This window comes from Berghia stephanieae, chromosome 6 (genome assembly GCF_034508935.2).
Source record: "Berghia stephanieae isolate SIO BIC M18660-M18661 chromosome 6, UCSD_Bste_1.3, whole genome shotgun sequence".
In the NCBI taxonomy this organism is placed as follows: domain Eukaryota; kingdom Metazoa; phylum Mollusca; class Gastropoda; order Nudibranchia; family Aeolidiidae; genus Berghia; species Berghia stephanieae.
Window position 1 is genome coordinate 36,978,881 of NC_088365.1, and position 17,587 is coordinate 36,996,467.

Below are 17,587 nucleotides of genomic sequence, written 5' to 3' on the forward strand. Positions count from 1 at the left end.
ATGGAATTTGTGTTCTTTCTAAAATCAAAAATCATTACGATTTAACAAATAAAATAAATATGCTTTATATATATATATATATATATATATATATATATATATATATATATATATATATATATAACATATATATATATATATATATATATATATATATATATATAAATTCTCACCTCTTTCTGTTATATCCACCTAGACTGCAGACAATTTCTTGGAAACCACTGTACTATTATTTCTCTGTTGCAAAGACACTATCAAAAACACAAATACCTTAACCTCATAACATGACACATTCAAAAGCTAGCAAGAGACAATTACAGAATGTCACCCATCCCTGTTTCTAGTATTCCACACAAACATTATTCAAATTAAAAAGCAAACTCAAAATATTGTATTAACTGTATGATATATACTTACACACACTTCCCAGCATGACACACTCCATGCCCTGAACATAACCATGGACAATCATCTCCCACAAACACGTTGTCAATTGACCAAATCGTCCCTTTAGAGTTTTCTCTTGGTTGGATCCACCGGAAACGAGTAGCTGGGGAACTGAAATACAACGTCAGACAAACTGGGTTGGTATGGAGACTTAAACTAATCTAAAGAATATGTATTGAATATTTGTAAAACATCGGGTTTAGCATATAGACAATAGAAGAATATAACAAATTTAATAAGGAATGTGCTCAAATACAATCAAAAGAGTATCAAATCTTGATGCTGTAATGCAAACTAGACACAGAACAATGTTCTTAAGGAAGAGGAGAGGGCAAAGAAGGAGACTAGCCTGAATGGATATTTGAGATTGATAAACTGTATTTCAGGGGTGCTAAATGCTCAAGTAATTTATACAACTGATTTTGGCATCACGGATTAAATCTTGCCATCATTATAAAATTTTATGCACTTTTTATTAAAAAATCAAATCAAATCAAGGGAGGGAAAACATTACATAAAATTGTAATGATCCGTACTTACATTGCTCCTTCTGGTAAAGCAACAGAAACCCTGGTCCAGTTTGAATACTGATCTGACACATAATTAGAACTAACATGGTAACCCTGGCACTCAAAATTTGGAGGTATACATTCATCAATGACTGGCTTCCAGTTCTGTCCAAGATCAGTAGAATATTCCAGACGTATGTCATACAAACTGCTTGCAAGAGAGCCACACCCCATGGCTAATTCAAATTGTAGAAATGTGGAAGGGTTGACATTATAATCCCAAGTTTCTGCTACTCGCTGGCCTGAGAGTAATGAATAAATGTAAACAGTGATTATTCATCAATTCTTTAAATAAAAATATTTTGTGGAGCTTACAAAATGAAATCAAAAATCAAGTCAGGAAACTGCAGATTAAATGCAGAGTGTCATACTACAAACCTCAAAAACTAATTCAAAATGGATGTACCAGAAAAAAAAACCCGGAAAAAGCTTTAAACATAATTTCTCCACAGTTTGGTAAAATCTGATGAATGGTATGAACGATTTTAAATGAAAAAAATGAACCAAACTGACATGTCAATGTAAATTCTCAAAAATGTATTCTCACCCTTTTTGCCACTAAATTCCAAAGCATTTCCCTTTGAATCACACGTTGGTCTTTGCACAGCAGCATCGGCCAAAAACCAATGGTCTGTATTGGGCATCATTCCTATAGCCAAAAAAAAAAAAAAAAACCAAAAGAACAAACATCAAGAAAAACAGCTTTTATCCATTATGATTCCTTCTATAATTAGACTTATATAAGGACAGTGTGATATTGCAGTATAGTCGTTGATTTGTGCCTGAAAGGTACTGAATTTGAATCCCTGCTACACTGTGGCCTTGACAAAGTCATTTCACCCATACTCACTTTGTGTCGTGGTACTGCGGCTTTATATATTTATATTTTCAAGGAATTGTATGGCATAATTGTTGAAGAAGAAAAAAAGGAAAAGAAAAGATATTCTGTCCATATTCTGCCGATATTCTGTCGTGTCAAGAGGATGGGTTAAAGCCCATTGAGCTCCCTTCCCTCCAAAATAGAGAGAATTGGCGACATCCACAGTACCACAACTTGTAGTACCATATAATTGAGGACAATTGAAAATAACATTTCAATTTGATGAATTATGTTATCATATTCTACAAGTAAATAAAATTGATTTGATATAGGTACTACAAAATACAATTAAAAAATTGTTTAACCTTTGTTCTATAATTCAAGCCATGTTTAAAATTAAAAAAAAAACATTTCAATAGAATTTATTTTAACAAATATCGATTGTTGTGTTATGGATTATTATAATATGATAATTTTCAGATTTGCAATACTTAAATCTATGATGACTATGCAGATTTAATAATCTTGCCTGTAAATTTATCCTCAAACCCATATTCGCTTGACTCATTGATTCCAATCAAAACACTGTCTATGGCCCATTGTGCTCTTGGCATTTCTAAATATAGAGGGAAAAAGGTTAGCTAAGTAGAAGATATACAGACACACACACACACACACACACACACACACATACATACACACAAATATATATATATAACGAGCTTTTATTTAGCACAATATCCACTAAACGTGCTCAAAGTGCATTATATATATAAGAAATATTCACATTTTTTGTCGAGACACATGCTTCAGTGCTGATCGAACCTCCTCAGCCGACAATAAATCTGCATTATAATATCTCCAAGTATCCATCAACACTCATATACTCAAGATAATCTCCATGTCTCTTTACATTAAAAATAACAAAGGGTATCATGATCAAGTTTTTTTGTCAGAAAGAAATATTCACTACATGCATCGATAGAAAAATCAATATCTTTTATTGGCTGATTCAATAAACGGCGACAATGTTTCATTATGATCTAAATATAACTTTTACATCTTTATCTTATTTCCAGAATCAATGTTTCTTTCAAATTGATTCATTTTTTAATACAATGTTTATACATCCATACCTCCTATTCCAAGAGGCTGCCAAAAGCGGAAAACAGTCTCCTTATTCTTGGCTTCTGTTGGGAGCTCAATAATGACAGTCTGAGCAGTGCTATTCTCAAAATTTGGTTCCAAAACTCTGAGAGTTTTCCATGTGATTTCATTGTCTGTTGAAAAATCAGCTATAATCCCCTCATTGCGATGCCTTGGTGTTTGGCAGGTGTAAATGTTGTTCTCATTTCCAAGTTTATATGTGAATTCAAGAATTCTAGAGAGAATTGGGAAAATATTTCCATTCTTGTTGAAATATAAAGCCAGTTATCTAAAGTTATTAATTGTAATGATCAATACTAGAACATATATAAAACAATATAATTATCAATACATTTTTTTGGGTAAATAATTCAATTTGTTTCTTTAAAATAATAAATAATTATGTCTTTTCATAACATGTATATGTAAACCTTGTTTATCCAATTTTTGCCATTCTTTAAAGATGAACACATTGATATTTCAGCCATAAAAACCAATAATCTTACCTTTTTCTACTCGTGTCAAGAGGATGGGTTAAAGCCTCTCGAGCTCCCTTCCCTCCAAAATAGAGAGAATTGGCGACATCCACAGTACCACAACCTCGTCCAAGATGGCCGCTGAGGATGCGACTCCAAAGCATTGACGGCATGTTACTATTATCAAATCTGTCCAACAATGTTGTGGGAGCTTGGTCCACCAAACTGCAGTCCTCTTCTGTGTACAAACATCAAAAATAACACACAAATGTGAGAACAACAATCAAAAAATTATCTGAACTGGATGGTAATTTCTTAAATGAATATTTATAACTAACAAGCATACCTTTCAACTTGAAGTCTGAACTTTCATAGCATCTACATTTGCCCTTGATGCACAAGCCCCTTCTGTGACAATTATTGATGCATGGAGGGCCAATATACACATTGTCAAGGCTAAAACTGTGGTCCACACCTCCTTGTTGCCACCATTTAAATATGACTGGACTGAAAATATAGTAAAGAAACTAACTTTATTTTATTTATTAAATTTCTGTTGAAGAAAGCACAACATGATATTTTGATTTTTGGTTTTCATAAACTCAAAATAAAATTTCATCACAGTAATTTTGAAAAAAAAAGTAACTACTAAAAGATTTTAAAAAATTATGGGATTAAGTTTAGAGCAAAAAAGCCGAAAAAAATATATTACAATGTGCATCGATCACAAAACATTCGTCATAAATTTCTGGTCTATTAAGCTAATATAAATATATCAAATTTGTGCTGCTCCAATTACTCCTTTTCTATGTTGTCAATTTCACAACGCCTAGCTAAACATTTCCGACATTATAATGCTTGGCATCTTTCCATTTCTATTCTTCTCTCAAAATATCTTCAATTGAAATAGACTTACTGCATGGCTATTTCTTCAGTGACTGGAATCACAACGAGGGTCCATTTCCCATGGTTCCCGGTGTAGTAAATACTTCCCTCTGTCAAATGACCCTGGCAGTCCTGATCAAGGTAACAGGGCTCGACTACAAGTCTCCATGTCTTGCCTTAAATGGAAGTGGGAAAAATCACTGTGCTCATTATAGTAATTATAGCGGTGTAAGTTTATGGTATAAGACTTGTCATTTGAAACATTAATTGTGAAGTTGATAATGCATTTGCTCAGACATCATATAAACCGACCAACTCAGGAAGCTGAATATCACACAATTGAGGATGAACATCAGATGTAATTTTTAAATATGAAAGAGTTTAAACCTTGGTCTAGGCATCTTAGAAGTCTGCCCTTATGAAAATAATTTTCATGTAACGGGAACTTTTTACTGTCATATTTGAGGCGCATATAAAATTTTGATATCTTCTTTTTGTATAACAGCATTGCTTTGTCAAAAATATTGTACAAATGCCAAAAAGATATATTGTTCTATAAGATGATTATATCCTGTCCAAGTGGTTAAAATGATACATGATAATCAACAGTGGATAAAAGCAATATTAAACGCAATATTTTTTAAATGAATCTGTGGTATAGGTGGTAATAGAATGACAATGTTGGTAAAAGTGGTTGTGGCTGTCTTGGAGGTACAGAAAGCACTGACAGTAGGTATATAGTTTTTAGTTAAGCCTTATGAAAAATATTTTTTATGTTATTTACAAAGACAACACCCTCATTTTACTACTCGTCTGCAATATGAACATATGGAACTTAGGTTAAAAAAAAGAAAAAGTATAGTGTATCTACCAGTATACAAATTAGAAATCTCTATTATAAAAGCGGGTCAAATTGACACTAAACTGAAAGAGGTGGAATGTAAAAAGTAATGAACAAAAATGAATATTATTACAGGTCAAAAAATAATAACATACCAAACATGGAATGTTTTGGGCCCAAAACCTATCGTCAGCCAACAATAAAAACATTAATGGAGGATTATTACTACTCTCTTTAGGCACCAAATGTTATCCCCTCCATTCGTTTGTTAGCAAGCAAGCGCTTCTGTTTGTTTACATTATGAGATCGTACAAGCCGACATGACGTGTCGAATACGTTTCTGTCACCTGTCTGGATTTTAAGTGAAGTATTAATGTTTATTATAGTCTTTGTTATTGGCTGAAGAGGGTTTTGAGTCTGAAACATTCCGTGTTTGGTATTTTGTTTTTTTTTGTGAAGCTGTATTCATTTTTTTAGAATTACTTAATATAAAGAAAGGAGACTTTACCAATAAACCACCAGTACGTCTTGAGTGTGTTACATGTACATTAATGATGATGTATAATAACTGGGTTAATAATGGAGATTGTTTCAAACTGTTTCAAATCAATTAAGATAGTGATATATAATCTGAAACTTGGATATCAAAACAAAATGAAATAGAACAACAATGTACCTTGGCTGTGACTGTATTGAAAGATAACAGGATGGTCCCATCGGAAAACTTTGCCACAGTCTACATTAATCTGTGAAAGATTATAACTCACTTAGAGTGATGTCAAAGGTCATATCTTTTTATAACATAATTGTAAATATGTGTACAGCTAATGAAAATGACATCCAAGATAATGCAATGGCATTCATTTACATCCCACATTGTCAACAATCAGAGTTCTCTGTCAGAAACGTGTGAAAACATTACAGACTTAAACATCTTCAAACAAGAGTAGAAACATTTCAGCGTTGACACCAACAGAGATTCAGCCCTCAAATATAAAAAATACAGAATTGAGTCTACCTAGTATAACAGAGATACAGACGTGATGTGCATAAATAAATATGTGTAAATGCATCGACCAAATACTAGATGATCTGTTAAACAATCTGGAATTTGAGTATCCAGTTCTCCTTACTTCTAATTGCATTCGAGTATACTATTGCCAAACAATGTTTGTTATGCATTGATGGAGATAACGAATATGTGTCTAGACCCTTTTCTTTTCTTCTCTCTTATCACTTCAATCAAGTTATAATGCAGTGAACAAACATGCAATTTACGATGTTTTTTCCCCCGAATTTCCTCAACTGATATAATGTGCCAGCTTGTATGCCCCTCCCCCCTTCTCCAACATAGCCACCACCAGCTATATTGACATAACATCTCAGTGCATGCATTCATTCAATACTTTGATTTAATACCAATGTTAGATAAAAATCTTTAATGTTTCGTACCATTCACGTGGAAAAATATTGGATTCCCAACAAAAAATGCATGTTAAAAGATATTAGTTTTGATCACTTTGATGAACTCACACACTCCAAGTTCCAGCATGCTTATAAATCATTTCACTCTACAGAAACTGACCTCCTCCAAGTTTTTAACAACATCTAAAAATCTACCGACAAAGGCAACGTCGTTTTTTTTCAACATGCTCAACCAAAGTTCAGCATTCCACACCATCGACCACAACATTCTACTTCATAGGATGAAAACATGTTTTGGTATATTGGGAACTGTACTAAACTTGTTCCAGTCCTACCTAAAAGGACGGAAACGGTGCGTAAAAATTGGTGACAATACCTCAGAGCAGAAAGAACTTCTGTATGGGGTGCCACAGGTCTTGGTCCTTGGATCCATTCTCTTCAGTCTATACACAGAGCCATTATCCTATATTATTGCTTTCCATAATTTTCTGTACTACCCCTAGGTTGATGACTCTCAGATTTTTAGATCTTTGTCTTCCTCTGATATTCATAACACGATTCGATGTTTTCAAAAATGCATGATTGACATTAAGAACTGGATGATTGAGAACAAACTCCAACTAAACGAATCTAAAACTGAAAGAATTTTCATTAGCAAAAACACTCAAATAAAGGAATTAGAAATTAGAAGGATCACTATAAAAGAAAGCGAAGTACATTTGTCCAAGCAGATTAGGAATCAGAAGGTCATCCTCAATAAAAATCTATCCATGTCACTCCATATAAATAATTTCTGTAAATCTTTGAGTTTTTAAATCAAAAGAATATTCCTTGTCAGAAACGACCAAAGAAGGCTACATAACAACTTGTCACTAGGTATTGGGTGTAAAGAAATCGGAACCTAAAGAATGGATAAGTCCAATCACCTTGGACCTAATTGAAAAGAGGAGAACAAGGAAGGAACAAGTGAATGCAAGTTGAACAAGGGCCAGCTTCAAGACAGGGTGTACAAGAGCAGTATCGAGCCACAGCTAAGGAAGTCAAAATATCTGTGAAGAAAGACAAGGAAGCATTCATGAACATACTTGCAGAGAAAGCAAAAGCAGCAGCAACAGGAGGACACATGAGGATCCTCTATCATATACCAAGACACTTGCTGGAAAATATGGGAAACCAGAGGTACCAGTCAAAGACAAAGATGGGAAAACTTTTTGGAAAAGAGGCTCAATCTCAGCGATGGAGGGAACTTTTCAACTCCCTTGTGATCACAAGACAACCCGCGGGAAATTTTGCCTGCAAGGAATGAGTTACCAATTAGCTATGATCCAACATCGATAGCAGAGATTGTGGGTGCCATTAACAAGATGAAAAAGGGGAAAGCTGCTTGACCAGACTAGATTCCACAGGATGCTCTAAAAGTTGATGCTAAAATTGAGAGAATCTGGAATGATGGGATATTACCAAAGGATTGGAAGGAAGGACATCTTGTCAAGCTTCCAAATAAAGGGACCTCAGTAATTGTAATTATTATCGGGAATCACTATTCTCTCTACCCCAGGAAAGGTTTTCAATCGTATTATTCTAGAGAGAATTAAGAATGTAACAGAAGCTAAACTGCGGGATGAACAGGCAGGTTTTCAGAAAAACTTCTCAATCACCGATCAGATTGCCTTTCTATAGAATGGAACTCTCCTCTTATTGTCCAGTTTTCTGGATTACGAGAAGGCTTCGACAGTATTGACAGAGCAGCAACATTGTGGAAAATGCTGGCACATTATGGACTCCCTGAGAAGTTGGTAAACCTCATTAAGAAAATGTATGAAGGATCAAGTTGCAGGTTTGTACATGAAGATCAGCTTACTGACAGCTTTGAAATTAAGACTGGTGTCAAGCATGGATGCTTGCTCTCATCATTCCTGTTCATCCTTGCCATTGATTGGTTAATGAAGGAATCCTCCAAAGGGCGAAGAAATGGGAAACAGTGGACCCCCTGGACACAGTTGGATTATCTGGATTTTGCAGGTGATCTGGCTCTTCCGTCCCACACCCAGGACCAGATGCAAGCAAAAACCACAATTATATAAACAACCTCTCAGAATCAATTAGTTAAGAATTCATCCTGCAAAGTCAAAGGTCTTAAAGATAGGTATGCGTCAAAGAGAGCAGATCAAAGTTAAAGATCAGGAACTTGTAGATATAGACACTTTCTGCTATCTTGGGAGTATATTTGACGAGGATGGAGGCATGGAAGCAGAGGTGAAAGCAAGGATAGGAAAGGCACAGGCTGCATTCACATCTCTGAACAGAGTTTGGAGAACTAAAGATATCTCCCTTAGACTACAGCTAAGACTTTTCAATTCAAACATGAAGTCTGTCCTACTGTATGGATGTGAAACTTGGAATGCATTGCAAGCATGATAAGGAGGATACAGATTTCGTAAACAGTGCATGCGTAAGCTACTCAGAATAAAATGGATGGATAGAATTAAGAACGAAGAAGTATGGAAAAGAAAACAACAGAAACCAGTGGAAGAGGAAATAGGAAGAAGACGATGGAGGTGAATTGGACACCATTATAACAAAGACAGTATTGGACTGGAACCCACAGGGCAGAAGATCAAGGGGAAGGCCACGGGGAACATGGAGAAGAATTTAAAAAGCTGATATACAGAGAAGTGATAAGACATGGAGCGAGATTTTTAAAAAGTTAGCTCAGGATAGAGAAGGATGGAAATTGTTTGTCTGTGGTCTATACCCTGACCCAGGGTGAAAAAGGAATGATGATGATGATGGTACATCGAACAACATGCACTGATAAAGATAGGAAAAGAGGATGTTGCAGAGACAAACCAAATTCAAATACTTAGGATCAGCTGTACAAGGAGATGGGCGCAATGAGATGGAGGTTAAGGAGAGGACCCAGGCAGGCTAGAACAATTGGAGGAAGGTATCTGGAGTGATGTGTGACAAACGAATTTCCGCAAAACATCTTTTTAAAAAGCTGAAAGGAAAAATACATACATCTGTTGTTAGACTAGCAATGCTGTATGGATTAGAGACAGCAGTTACGACAAAGAAACACGATAAAGAAGTTGGGGTGGCAGAAATGAGAACGTTGAGATGGTTACTTGGCTGGACCAACAAAAAAAAAAGTTTGTTCCATGTTTTAATTTAACTACCTGTGTAACGTAATTCATTATCTGTAAAGCACTTTGAGGTGTTCCGTTCATGGAAAGCGCCCAACAAGTGTAATTTATTATTATTATTATTATTATTATTATTATTATTATTATTATTATTATTATTATTATTATTATTATATTATTATATTATTATTATTATTTATTATTATTATTATTATTATTATTATTATTATTATTATTATATTTATTATTATTATCATTATATTATTATTATTTATTATTATTATTATTAATTATTATTATTATTATTATTATTATTTATTATTATTATTATTATTATTATTATTATTATTATTATTATTATTATTATTATTATTATTATTATTATTATTATTATCATTATTATTATTATTATTATTATTATTATTATTATTATTATTATATTATTATTATTATTATTATTATATTATTATTATTATTATTATTATTATTATATATTATTATTATTATATTATTATTTATTATTATTATTATTATTATTTATTATTATTATTATTATTATTATTATATTATTATTATTATTATTATTATTATTATTATTATTATTATTATTATTATTATTATTGATCAACCGAGAATTGCATTATCTAATATCACTTTGTATTTTTCATATCAAAAGTATTTAAAGAATACACTCCAAAATCAAGCCTTTAGTCATGTTATGTTATGTTAAAGTATATGGTAACATGCATCAACCCTACCTCAAACTGAATGACGTCACCAACATTTAATTTCAAGTCATTGGTGATGACTAATTTATCATTGATCTGATTGGCCAGAACAAGAGATGGGTTAAAGGAACCACAAAACTTCCCAGCTATCCCCTCCGTGATGAGTCTCCATTTTTCTGAAGCAAATACATCGAGGCTGTCCTAGAAAACAAAAATCAAAATTAATCTGATAGAGTTAAATGCTTCCACTCTAAAATTAATTCAACACTTTTTCAAATGATGTTAATGTAATATCTTGATTTTAAAGCTTGTTTCTTTTTCATATGTAACACTGTAGAATTGTATTGGTTGTTTCATACTGCATGTTTGAGTGAAAATTGTCATGTTACTATTAAGTGCTTTGAGCTTGTTGAGATACGGGGGAAGGTGCTATATAAAAACGATATATTATTATTATCATTATTAAAGTTTGTTTACCTTTGGACCACACATACTATCCTGCGCACTTCAAATTTCCAGATAGGTAAAAAAATATTGCATTAAACTTTGCTCAAATCAGATATTGGACACACACACACACACACACACACATATATATATATATATATAATATATATATAATATAATATATATATATATATATAATATATATATATATATATATATATATATATATATATATATATAATCCTTTACTTGACTCCTTGTTTATTGACAAACCCTACATCACACAATATACGCTCTTGTTAAACCTTGATATGATACAACAAAAAGATGCAATTTGGACAAACAAGATTTTATAAAATCGTTTCGGGAGAATGTTGATCTTGTATTTCAAACTCTTTAAAAACGAACAAAAATGGATTCTACAAAACTAGGTCATGTTTACACTTCCTGGAGGTACTGAATGCTGAACATTTTTGATCCACTAAAAAATATGTTCAAATATTTTTAAATCATCAACGGTAATAAGCATTTCTAAAAAATTGTTACACTCTTATAAAATACACTTGTGTCTTTATTTTCCAATTATCACTCACATCAAAATCATCAGCAGTACTCTTATAGTTGTGGTATTTCCCTATGAGTATTTCATCCAAAGCCCATTGGTCTTGTCCTTTGCCAGAGTTGGAAGGTTGCCACCACCTGAACATTGTGTGACGTGTCTTGGCTACATCTGGAATCTTTATGTGTACAAAGCTGAGGGAATTTTTAAAAAACCACCCACATGTAAAATACAATAATGAATTTAGTGATTAGGTATAAATACAAAATGCAATAACACATCGGTTGATTAATTACTATTCCATCTTTTGTAAAAGGTGGTTTAACCATTTAAAGTTTAAAACTGCTAGTGAAACTTTACTTCTAAATCATCTACATACATTTGATATATGTCATATTTTGTTTGAAACACTTTCTTTGCCCCTTTACACTGTATGTTTTGGATGATATCTGTTATCCACGAGAAAATCAAGCAAATAAAAAACATTAAAAGATCTCCCCCCCCCTCCCTCTTAGAACAGATTATTTAATTGCTAGAAAGATAACTGAATTTCAGAGACAGAACAAATTATTTAATCATTTTTGTTGATACATTATCTAAACATTACTTACTTTACATGTTGATTTTCCAGATGATGCAACTCTTGAATCAGATGCCATTCAATGCCAGTATTATTAGAGTACTGTAGTAAAACAGACTCATCCCTACTTTCTGCTCCATGACAATTACTCCCCTTAGAACCTCCCCCAATCCGAATATAAAATTGGATGAAGTCTGCGTCCAAGGTATTCATAGTCTTAGTAACTAACTCCCTATCACCAGCCTGGTAGACAAAAAAAAAAGGCAATGAGAATGTTGATCCTAAACTATTATTGGATGCAACGGTTACTTCAGAAATAATGTTTTTACAAAATTTGCAGCCAATGAAAAAATTATTTTGTTATATAAATATGGATGAATTAAACATGATTGCCTATCAAAAACCTATAAACTATCAATTGTCTGCTGACGCAGAGAGAATTTTTTTATAAACTAAAAAATTTCAAAAACAATTTAAAAAAAAATACAAAATAAAACAACCCCCTCCACCTCCCAATAATAATTATAAAATTCACAAGACATTGTTTCATCACACTTAATATGAAAATGATAATGTTATTGACAACAGTTCCTGACCTCAGAAAAGTAGAGAGATCTCCCAGCCAGGAGAGTTCCACAACCTTCTCCTGACCTCAACACTTCTCCTCCAGACACAGTGAAGTCTTTGTTTATATCATATCGCGGTCCAAAATTTGCATGAAGAGAGGAATCCATTTGATAGCTTTCTTCACAACTAGTCCCACTATATCCCTTGAAACACCTAAAAATACAATTATTTAAAGTTAAGTCTGCTCTGTGCCTAGTTCAGTGTTGAGGATTGAAAACCTATCCTGTATCGAAAAAACAAAACAACAACAAATAAATAAATATGTAACAGGCACTAATACTTGTGTTGTAAACTAAAACTTTCAGCGTAAGAAATTCAAAAGAGCAAAAAAGATATGGATCCCTCATCATCCATGACAAGAATACATTTCCAAAGAAAATAAAAAAAATTAATTTTAATTCCAAAAACGTAGGTAATAAAATCATAAGAAACTTCCCAAGAAAAGAGATTATCTCTGTTAGGCACTTTTATTCAATTATTTTTCTTTGCAAATACATATAGAGGAAAAAGCCACTGCAAACATTAAATTGATAAATATGAATACACCAAACAATAAACAAACAAAGAAACAAAAAATCCATTGTTCCCCTTATAGAACAGATTAATACATTGCCATTTCATTGAATTTCAGAGACTGAACAAATTATAACAAATAAAAAGAAAACAAATCACTTTTTTTGTATTGACAAATCTGCTTGTCAGATCCTAAGCTAGATTTAGCCATCTACCTGTATTTCAGGAATTATGCATTTCTATGTTTCTGTGATGGTTTTATTATATCAAAAATATCAATTTACAAGCATAAACTAATGAGAAACCCTAATTGCAATCAATTAAACTTAATTTATTTAAGAAATAAAACGCCTGAGATACTGCTTGATATACATTGTTTATAATCATGTGATCCTGATTGATCACTGAAGTTGACTTACGTGACTGCATTATGTCGTCTTCAACTAAAAGTTGTTATTTAGACCCCGTAAATGCAAAAAAGACCATTTACATGTATTGTTCATAATTCATTGCAATCAGATGCTGTACCAGACATTTACAAAGTTGCTTATGTCAAACCCTTTTTGAAAAAAACCTGATCTAGATAAAGAGAACTTTAAAAAACATCGCCCCATCTCTAATCTTTCTTTTCTCTCTAAAATCTTGGAAAAGCTTGTTTTGAAACAATTACTGTCTCATCTTTAAAATAATTATCTTGAAGAAAAATTTCAGTCGGCTTAGATGTAACATCATTCGATGGAAACTGCACTTGTTAGGGTTGTTAATGATCTCCTCTCTGTTATAGACAATGGTTCATGTTCTTTGCTGAATTTGCTTGACCTATCGTCTGCTTTTGATACTATTGATCACAATCTTCTCCTCTAATGTAATGAAATTACTTATGTTGTGTTAGGTGCAGCACTTGATTGGTTTAGGTCATATTTGTTTAATCATAAACATATTATTACGGTAGATGAATATAGATCTGAGGAAATCATTCTTGATTGCGGAGTTCCCCAGGGTTCAGTACTTGGACCTGTTCTTTTTGTTATGTACGGTGGCCCTATGTCTAAAATAATTAGAAGTTTCGGTCTGCCTTACCATCAATAGGCTGATGATACGCAATTGTACTGTGTCTCCAATATGAGAAATTTACTAGAAGTATCAGCCATTAGTAAGAATTGTATCAAAGTGTTAAGAAATGGATGAATGAAAACAGACTGAAACTACTGAATGATGATAAGACAGAGGTGCTCTATGTGGGGAACAGGAAGTGGAAAAATAAAACAGATTTGAAGCTGAGGGATGCTTCAATTCAAATTGTTGACAAAGTGAAAAACCTTGTCACATTCTTAGACTCTGAACTGTCGATGGAGCATCAGGTTAATAATTTGGTTAGATCTCTCTTTTTCCAACTAAAAATGATTGCTTCCTTAAGATGGTTCATATCTGAGGATGTGACCAAACACCTGGTTGTGTCCCTCGTACTATCAAAATTGGATTCTTGTAATGCTTTGTTGTTTGGCATTTCGCAATATAATCTGAGACGTCTTCAGATTGTCTAAAACAGCGCTGCCAGACTAGTATTCATGAACCGTAGGTGCAATTCTGCCAGACCTCTGCTTCATGACCTGTATTGACTGCCTGTTGAGAAAAGGATTAAATTCAAAGCTTGTCTTTTAGTGTATCGTTTTCTTGAAAGTACTGCCCCTTCCTACGTTTCGGAACTAATTGAAAGATATTCAAAAACCTGCCACTTACATTCGGCCAGTGATTCCATCAAACTAGTTGTCTCTCAAAAACGCAAAATGCTGGAATGAGATGCCTTTCTCATTTCAGACCCTCTGTTTGGAACACCTTACCACTGAGCATTTGTGAAAAACAATCTTTGTCTATTTTGAAATGCTCGCTTAAAACATATTTGTTTCGATTTTAGTAGATGATATGAGAAGCAAGATAGGTGTCTGGTTTGTGTTGTGTTGTGTGTAAGTTTGTGTGCATGTGTGTGTGCTTGTGTCTGTGAATGAGTAAGTTTTAGCCAAAGTCATTTGTAATTTACAGGCTTAGAGTCTGGTGTCTCTGAGTTATAGCGCTATATAAGTTTTCAGCATTATTATTAGTATTATTATTACTCAGTGAGCAAATAAATTATTTGCTCTATCAATGAATAAAAAGCTATATTCCATTCGATGATCATGTGATTGAGACTGTAGAAGAGCATAGAAGCACATTACCTGCATACACCATCATGACAAGACCCTTGGCCATAACACAGATGAGGACAAGCTGGTCCAATGTTGATTCTACTGATGGCCCACACATCAGTATCGGCCCATTCTGGCTGACTCCATCGGAATCTTGTCTCTTGACCCCTATCAAACACACTCATACATGTAATTCACTGTTAATATGATGATGCTTGTGGTAAAGTTGATGATGATGATGATGATGATGATGATGATGATGATGATGATGATGATGATGATGATGATGATTGGGTCATAGTTTCAATTCTTAAATCGTGTGTTATAAAATTCACGATTTATAAGACAACAAAATTAGTACAGTCCAAGCCAGTTTATTAGGATGGCTCAGTTCCTGACAAATCGTTCCAATTAAGTGGTAGCCATGAAATTGAGTGAAAATTCGATTCTTAATGAAGAATAAAAGACACCTAAATCTATCTTTAACGATGGGAGACAAATCAAAGTGCGCATAACAATTAACGAAATGCCACCCATAATGGTTGCATAAGTAAGTAACGGATTAAGAATGCATTGTCTACCCACTCGTCTCATTGACAAAAAAAAAAAACCTATTGGTTGTGACAGCCTTGAGCTAACAGAACCATCACTCATTATCCGTTAGACTAATCTACATTTTATGAACTATTGTCTTAAATGATTGAAGACAACAAAAAAGTTCTCTTATGGGGATGGTCAATGTCAAATTTTGTCCCCATTAATGGGCGGGCTGTCCCAATAAAACGGTTGGAAAGGGTATGTTTTTCATATAGAAAAAATCCATTCCCAAGGAATCGTCCCATTAAAGTGGCTGTCCCAATTGAGCGGAGTCCCCAAATACTGGCTTGGACTGAACCATTGGATGACTTGTTTGCCAACACTGACCAGTCACCGAAAACATTCCAGACTGTCTATCCTCTACAAATATCATGTACAAATTAAAATTTTAACAAACAAGAATCCACAAATGTCAACATGCATGCATAATACTTGTATCACCCACTACTTAACATACACAATTAACAGATCAAAAAATATATAGGCATCAGAGCCTTTTTCCACAAACCACCAAGGAATGGAATAATCTGCCAGAAGAAACAGGACAGGTCATAAACAATTCCTGGCCGTTCTGAGCACATACAACATGGCACAGCGCTTGTCACTAGCATGGTGGCATTAGCTACCCTATATATGAAGAGGAAGACCATAAAAAGTTTCATCCTTAGCGAAAGAGTCGAAGAAATAAGTCAGACATAACTTGGTTATTTCCTTACCAAATCTCCTCAGGCAATCTGATTGTTACAGTCGTCCATTGTCTATAACTGGTATGGTGGTAAATACTTCCTACTGAATACTCTTTACAAACTTGAGGTAGGAGACATACAGGCTTCACCTGGAATTAAAAAGAAAGCTTCAAATGAGCCAGGTTGAGTAGAGAATTGAAGCATAATGCTTCGATACATCTTCTTAATTTTATTCGTTCTGTTTGCCTTAAAGGAATTAACAACATTTGTGACACTTGAGATCATTTCCACACTAATAAAAAAGATGAAATGGGATAGTCAAAAAAATTTAGAGTTACTTATTGAGCGCCAAAGAAAAGGTGAAACAATTGGGATTAGATCAAACAGAGAGCAGAATCAGGTCCAAGAAGAATATATCATAACCTGATTTTTTTTTTCACCAGACCAGAATTTTATTAGTTGAAACCAGAGTTTTGCCATCTCTGGCCTCAGTTTTTGTCCGTATAGGCAGGACAAAGTCACTCCTCTTAGAAAAATTAATATTCAATATATTATCTTGAGTCAAAAAAAGAAAGCAAAAAAATTGTAATGGTACATCAAAGACTCAAAGTGGCCAATGAAAGTCAAAATCTAAAGTAGACAAATCTTTAAAAAATCGTCGACAAGATATGAAGTGAATAGAAAAGTGCCAGAAGACAGAGAATAAAAATTTTTATTCTCTGTCTTCTGGCACTTTTCTATTCACTTCATATCTTGTTGTTACCAACATAAGTGCCTGCTCCACTCACTTTTCTGAATTAAAAATTCACCCCATACACCGGAGCATACTCAATGTCTCAATCGTTTCTATGTTATATGTTTGTGTTGAGAATATTGGCTATTAAGCTTAACTGCTGGTCAAAATTATTCGCG

At 33.4% G+C, this 17,587-nt stretch overlaps 1 protein-coding gene across 1 annotated transcript in view; it reads right to left on the minus strand.

Annotated features, from left to right (window-relative positions):
• Positions 1-17,587, minus strand: part of LOC144974979 (reelin-like) — a 120,605-nt gene that overhangs the window by 65,660 nt on the left and 37,358 nt on the right. Inside the window, exons 22-36 of the mRNA XM_078918559.1 lie at positions 16,706-16,824; positions 15,423-15,560; positions 12,666-12,849; positions 12,101-12,312; positions 11,524-11,683; positions 10,514-10,684; positions 5,861-5,930; positions 4,375-4,519; positions 3,805-3,965; positions 3,489-3,696; positions 2,973-3,217; positions 2,366-2,452; positions 1,564-1,665; positions 988-1,258; positions 418-558 (exon numbers count right to left, since the gene is read on the minus strand). Of these exons, the coding sequence (XP_078774685.1) occupies positions 418-558; positions 988-1,258; positions 1,564-1,665; positions 2,366-2,452; positions 2,973-3,217; positions 3,489-3,696; positions 3,805-3,965; positions 4,375-4,519; positions 5,861-5,930; positions 10,514-10,684; positions 11,524-11,683; positions 12,101-12,312; positions 12,666-12,849; positions 15,423-15,560; positions 16,706-16,824 (2,414 nt within the window). The remainder of the gene's footprint in view (positions 1-417; positions 559-987; positions 1,259-1,563; positions 1,666-2,365; positions 2,453-2,972; positions 3,218-3,488; positions 3,697-3,804; positions 3,966-4,374; positions 4,520-5,860; positions 5,931-10,513; positions 10,685-11,523; positions 11,684-12,100; positions 12,313-12,665; positions 12,850-15,422; positions 15,561-16,705; positions 16,825-17,587) is intronic.